This window comes from Triticum urartu, unplaced genomic scaffold, assembly GCF_003073215.2.
Source record: "Triticum urartu cultivar G1812 unplaced genomic scaffold, Tu2.1 TuUngrouped_contig_1676, whole genome shotgun sequence".
NCBI classification, from domain to species: domain Eukaryota; kingdom Viridiplantae; phylum Streptophyta; class Magnoliopsida; order Poales; family Poaceae; genus Triticum; species Triticum urartu.
Window position 1 is genome coordinate 30,721 of NW_024112123.1, and position 5,772 is coordinate 36,492.

The 5,772-nt window shown below is 50.9% G+C and overlaps 1 protein-coding gene across 1 annotated transcript; it reads left to right on the forward strand.

Moving 5' to 3' along the window:
- Positions 1-3,457: 3,457 nt before the first annotated feature.
- Positions 3,458-5,118, forward strand: LOC125526753 (UDP-glycosyltransferase 83A1-like). Its single transcript, XM_048691392.1, has 2 exons — positions 3,458-4,015; positions 4,085-5,118. Exons 1-2 carry the CDS (start codon positions 3,541-3,543, stop codon positions 4,969-4,971), a joined length of 1,362 nt encoding a protein of 453 aa, XP_048547349.1. The 5' UTR covers positions 3,458-3,540; the 3' UTR covers positions 4,972-5,118.
- The last annotated feature ends 654 nt before the right edge of the window (positions 5,119-5,772 follow it).

Here is a 5,772-nt window from a genome sequence, read left to right on the forward strand (position 1 = left end):
ATCGACTGTGGATCCTATTCCACGACTGAGAAACAACGGAATTCTGGTTTCCCGCCGCCCGGAGCAACGCTCTGATCTACAACAAGCCCCTGCCAGCCTCCGACTGGGAGGGCTGAATCGATTCTGCTATACGGGCTGCGGCGGCCAAATTCTGAACTGGGGTTCGGTATACCTGCGTCGGCGGGAAGAGCTGACGTCGACTAGACTCGGGAGCCCGCCGACGCACTTGCTTGTCGAGTGCTCGCTGGAGATTCTCCAGTCGAGTGCGCTCGGCCAAGTTAGCCAAGCGCGCGTCCTCCAAGGCCCGGGCCTCGGGGGTCTCTCCGACGATAGGAGTGTGGAGTGCGTCCATGTTCCGGCGGCGAAGCTCCTCTCGCTGTAATGACGTGAGAGGTTCGGGGAGATACTCATCGTGGGGATGCGACGGGTCGCCCCCACCCGCGCCTCCATCAGCGCGAGGGAAACCGGGAGGACTGTGCGTTCCATCGACCGCCAGAACCTCGCCGCTGGGTCGCTGCTGTCGCACTCGGATGCGGTCTCCGCGGAGCCAGTCGAACAGGCCGCAGAGGGATTCGTTGGGCTCGATTGCCGCGACTTGTGGGGCGGCCGACTGGCGAGCCACGGCATGCCTCACCCACCTCTGAAGTCTCGACCGACCGGAGCGCTTGCACCGGTGGGAGACAGAGCGGGGAGATGACACGGGGGCCGACCGATACTGGGTCGACGGCTGCCGCAGGAGGACGCCACGAACGCATGCGCGGAAGTGCGTCGCACCGTGGACGGGGAGCGCGTCGATGTCGAGTGGTGCCTCCTGAAGCCAGGCGGAGTCGTCGGCGATGAACGTGAGCGCGTCGAGGCGGATCTCGCGGCCCTCCACCAAAACTCCGCACGAAACCATGATCAAAGGGATCGGAAAAATCGCAACTTCTCCAATCAGGCGCTAAGATTCCTGCCCCACGGTGGGCGCCAACTGTCGTGGTTCTAACTCTGACAGTGATGTAGAGGGGTGTGTATGGAGAGGCTAGATCTCAGCTATTGGGAAGTTGTAAACACACGGGGATTACGAGTTCAGGCCCTTCTCGGAGGAAGTAACAGCCCTACGTCTCGGTGCCCGGAGGCGGTCGATTGGATTATGTGTGTATGAATAACAGGGGTGCGAACTCTTCATACTGAGGAGGGGGTGGCTTATATAGAGTTCGCCGGTCCTCTCCTGCCCTCGGTAATGCAGGGTTTAAGGTACATTTAAGGTTGGGCGTTACTGGTAACGCCCCTGATAAAGTGCCATAATGACCATAAAGACTACTTAATAGCCGATCGTTTGCCTGCGGAGTGACTTTAAGCCTCCTAGCAGTCGAGTGGTTGGCTTCATGGTCGAGTGATAGCTTCTTGGTCGAGTGTCTTGAATCCGTCGAGTGGGATACCTTCAAGTCGATTGAAAGGTGACTTCTTCTAGGGATGTCCTTGGATAGGGCTCTTTTGGACAGGTCCGTGCCCGTACCCTAGGTACATAGCTTCATCACGTGTGACCTAGGTCACATAGGATTTTCTTCCCATTTAGTGTCCACGGTTGCATGGCTGGGACTGCTGTCCACAGATATTTGGTGTCATCGAATGCCCTAAGCCGATTGAGAGGTTAGCGGACTACACCTAGACGAAAGCATCCAATTTGGCGCCGCTCAGCCTTCTCAGAACCAACATTTTGAACCTCCTTAGAATCGGTGACTACTTATAATGGTTAGGAATGCCCAAAAAACAGAACATGAAACTACACGTGTCGATCACACCTGACAAGCTATCTATATCAGACCTGTACTTTTGTACAATTAACAGAGCAGATGAATTAGCTATTGTGAAATTTTACCTCTCTAGGCGGCCGTTCTAAGGCGCAAGGGGACAAGCTTTTATGTTGCTGTTCGGCCTAACTCTAATTGCTTTTAGAGAGTGACTACATGACTAACTACTGACCATGGCCGTAAGATCAAGATTTTCTCATCACTTTTGCAGCTAGCCTTAAAGTCTTCTCGGACGGTTTCTCGGAAGTGATTTAGAAATCGTTATCTCTCTCTCTCTCTTCTTCTTCTTCTTTCGAGTTACTGTAAAACTTGTTGGTGGTTTTCAATGGGAAGGCTCATTGTTTCAAAAAAAATATGCCTCGTCTTAGAAATGGCTAATTAAACAGATAAAAAGACAACAATATGGTTAACATTTCTGTTCCTTTTTCTTTCAAAATAGCAATTATCATGCATTCATTAAAAAAACAGTTGCCCCATTAACTAAGAAAACCAGGCGAAAACCAAATTGCCCAGTTGATCATGGAAAAAACCATCACAACCACTGAGCGGCACACACAAGATACCCCATACACACCACTTCAAAGAGGGCCTCGTCGAGACAGTTTCTGCCTCCCGTCGGCGGTGCCGCCGAACAGGTGGATCCCTATTCTTGCCGGCGGGAGGGCTCATTTTTATATGTTTCCTTGAGTTCTGCTAGGGTTTGTGTTATGTTCAGGAGGGCGAGACGACGGCGGCTCCTTGAAGATGGAATAAGTTTCTTCCTGCCTAGCCACCATCTCAGTGGTGCGTCTAGCATCGTCGGAGGGCGTGTGAAGGTGTGTCTCTGGTGGACCTCGCGGGATTTAGTTGGTGGTTGTTTGGTGGATCCGTTCGGATTCAGTCTTTGTTCGTCTACGTCAATGTGTCTTCAGGTTGAATCCTTCCGATCTACGCTTCTCTTCATCGGCGACGTTTGTTGTTCTGGTGTGCTCGTCCTATGAGGCCTTAGCACGACGACTTTCCAATTGTCTAATACAAAAGGTTTTGCATGGCTCCGGCGAGGCAGAGGTGATGATGGCAGTATGCCTTCGACTCACTTCAGTGCTTGTAATCGTCGCTATGTCGTCTATGGGTCTAGATATAATTATTTTTTTATTTCTTGTGTTCGTTCTACTGCCATGATGATGAATAGTCAGGAAGTTTTCCCCAAAAAATATTTTCAAGATAACCTTTTGTGCTTAATTAAAGATACGCATATGGTCAACAGACTGAGAATCTGCTGACGCAAGCACTGACGAACATCAAATAATTTGGTGCACCCCTTCAAATACGCTCACGTGATGGGCCTGTGAACACCTCTTCAAATAGTGTCTAATACAAAAAAATTGTCTAGCTTCGGTGAGGGAGGAGTAATATGACAGCACGCTTTTGACTCACTTCAGTGCTTGTAGTCATTGCTAGATTATCTACGAATCTAGATGTAATTTTTATTATTTTTAATGTTTGTTCTATAGCTATGATCGATGATGAATAGATTACAAGTTTTGCCGTGAAACAAAACCCAAGATAACCTCTGCTTAATTAAAGATAAATATATGGTCATCAGACTGGGAATCTGCTGACGCAAGCACTGACGATCATCAAATAATTGTGTGCACCCCTTCAAATACGCTCACGTGATGGGTTATCTCTTTTCACACGGAGTGTCAAGCTTTGAACTTAGTGCAAATGTTTTGAGCTCACACACTATTCTAGATAGACAACCTCCATGGCTGCTTCTGCTACGCAACCTCGTGTCATGGTGCTACCCTTCCCCGCGCAGGGCCATGTCATCCCGCTCATGGAGCTGTCTCGCAAGCTCGCCGGGCACGGCCTCGCGGTAGACTTCGTGAACACCGAGTTCAACCACGACCTCGTCATGGAAGCAATGGCAGAGAAGGGAGCAATTCCTGATGGGATCCACATGCTCACCGTTCCGGACGGCCTGGGCCCCGGAGACGACCACGCGGACATCGGCAAGTTTGTCAAGGACCTGCCGGCCGCCATGTCCGGCCGCCTCGAGGAGATGATCCGATCCAGGAAGATTAGGTGGGTGATTGCAGATGTATCCATGAGCTGGGCACTCGAGGTGGCCACCAAGGCGGGTGCCCGTGTTGCCTCGTTCTCGACCTACTCCGCGGCCGTGTTTGCTCTGAGGATAAACCTCCCCAAACTGATAGAGGATGGCGTTCTTGATGAAAATGGTAAGAACAAATCAAACATTTTCATTCTTGGTATGGTTAAGATCGACTGAGAATATGGAGCATATTTAGGAAATGTGAAGGGGCAGGGGAAGATCCAAATGGTGCCGCCCATCGACGCGTCGGAGATCCCCTGGGTCAGCCTGGCCAGCACCAGCGCCCCTGAGAGGCGCAGAAACAACATCCAGAACGTCCTCAAGACCAACATGTCGATGCCACTGGCCGAGGTGGTCATCTGCAACACTTCCATGGAGTTGGAGCCCGACGCTCTGGCTCTGCTCCCCAACGCGCTGCCTCTCGGCCCGCTGGTGGCACCCACGTCGAGGCCGGCCGGGCACTTCTTGCCCGAAGACCTCGCCAGCCTCACCTGGCTCGACGCGCAGCCCGCCGGCTCCGTCGTCTACGTGGCCTTCGGGAGCTCCGGCTTCCTGGACGCGACGCAGTTCCAAGAGCTCGCCGACGGGCTCGCGCTCTCCGGCCGGCCGTTCCTGTGGGTGGTCCGCCCAAAGTTCACGACCGGACCCGGGCAGGATCGGTTCGACCTCAACGCGTTCAAGCGCCGCGTGGAGGGGCAGGGGCTGGTCGTGGGCTGGGCGCCGCAGCAGCGCGTGCTCTCGCACCCGGCCGTGGCCTGCTTCGTGTCGCACTGCGGGTGGAACTCGACCGTGGAGGGCGTGCTGCACGGCGTGTCGTTCCTGTGCTGGCCCTACTTCGCCGATCAGTTCTGCAACCAGAGCTATGTGTGCAACGTGTGGGGCACCGGCGCCAAGCTCCGGCGAGACGAGCGAGGGGTCGTCTCGAAGGAGGAGGTCCAGAGCAAGGTCGCGCGGCTGCTCGGAGACGGGGAGGTCAAGGCGAGGGCGGCGACGTGGAAGGAGGTCGCGTGTGGCAGCATTCGGGAGGGTGGGTCCTCGCATGGGAATTTGCTCAAGCTTGTCAGCTTGCTGAGACAACAATGATGGCACGGCCTACTTTGACAAAGGATCTCGCTGAGCGCGCGAGAGGCATTTTGACCGCGGCAGGCGGCACGCACGACGTCGGCCGGCCGGCCACCGCAAAAAATAAATAAAAGCATTCGGTTGACACTCGAGAAGTGCATCTACGAACCCAGATACATATGAATCTACTTCAGAAAAACATATATCTAAATGCCAAAAAATCCGAAAAAGGTTGCATGGATACGTCTTCTCGCAAAAAAAAAAGAACGTTTCATGAAAAAATAACTTTTTCTGTGCAAAAAAAGACAAAAAATTGTGTCGTAAAACACTATTTAGACGCACTGAAATTTGTCTTTTTTGCAGAGACAAAACGAGAAGACATTTTTTTCAAATAACTTATGCTGCGCACACACACCTGCGAACATGTATGTGTGAATTTTCCTTTTGAATTTTTTGACATTTTAAATCATGTTTAAAATGCATATTTTGACATCAAAATTCAATTTTTAATTCACAAATAAAGTCTTAATACATCATGTATATATAATTATAATACAAATAATAATTACTCCCTTCATTCCTTTATATAAGGTGTATAATTTATTAGCACACTGACCAAGGCACATAATTCTACACAGGATAGAACAAAATTAACCTTGGCTAAATCATTGATTAGTGGCAAGTAAATCATTTAGGCTAGGAAAGTAAGAGATACACACAATTAGGAAAGAGTCACTTTCCTTTTTTTCTTTATATTTACAAGGAGAAATCCATGCAGATATTTTTCTTTTTTTAAAGGGCTAGAAACGGAATTTTGAGGAA

What these genes read in the sequence shown, in the direction of transcription:
- LOC125526753 (XM_048691392.1), top strand. Translation starts at nt 3,541, where the DNA reads ATGGCTGCTTCTGCTACGCAACCTCGTGTCATGGTGCTACCCTTCCCC. An exon ending in TGGCGTTCTTGATGAAAATG is followed by an intron (nt 4,016 to 4,084) that starts GTAAGAACAAAT and finishes GAGCATATTTAG; the next exon opens with GAAATGTGAAGGGGCAGGGG.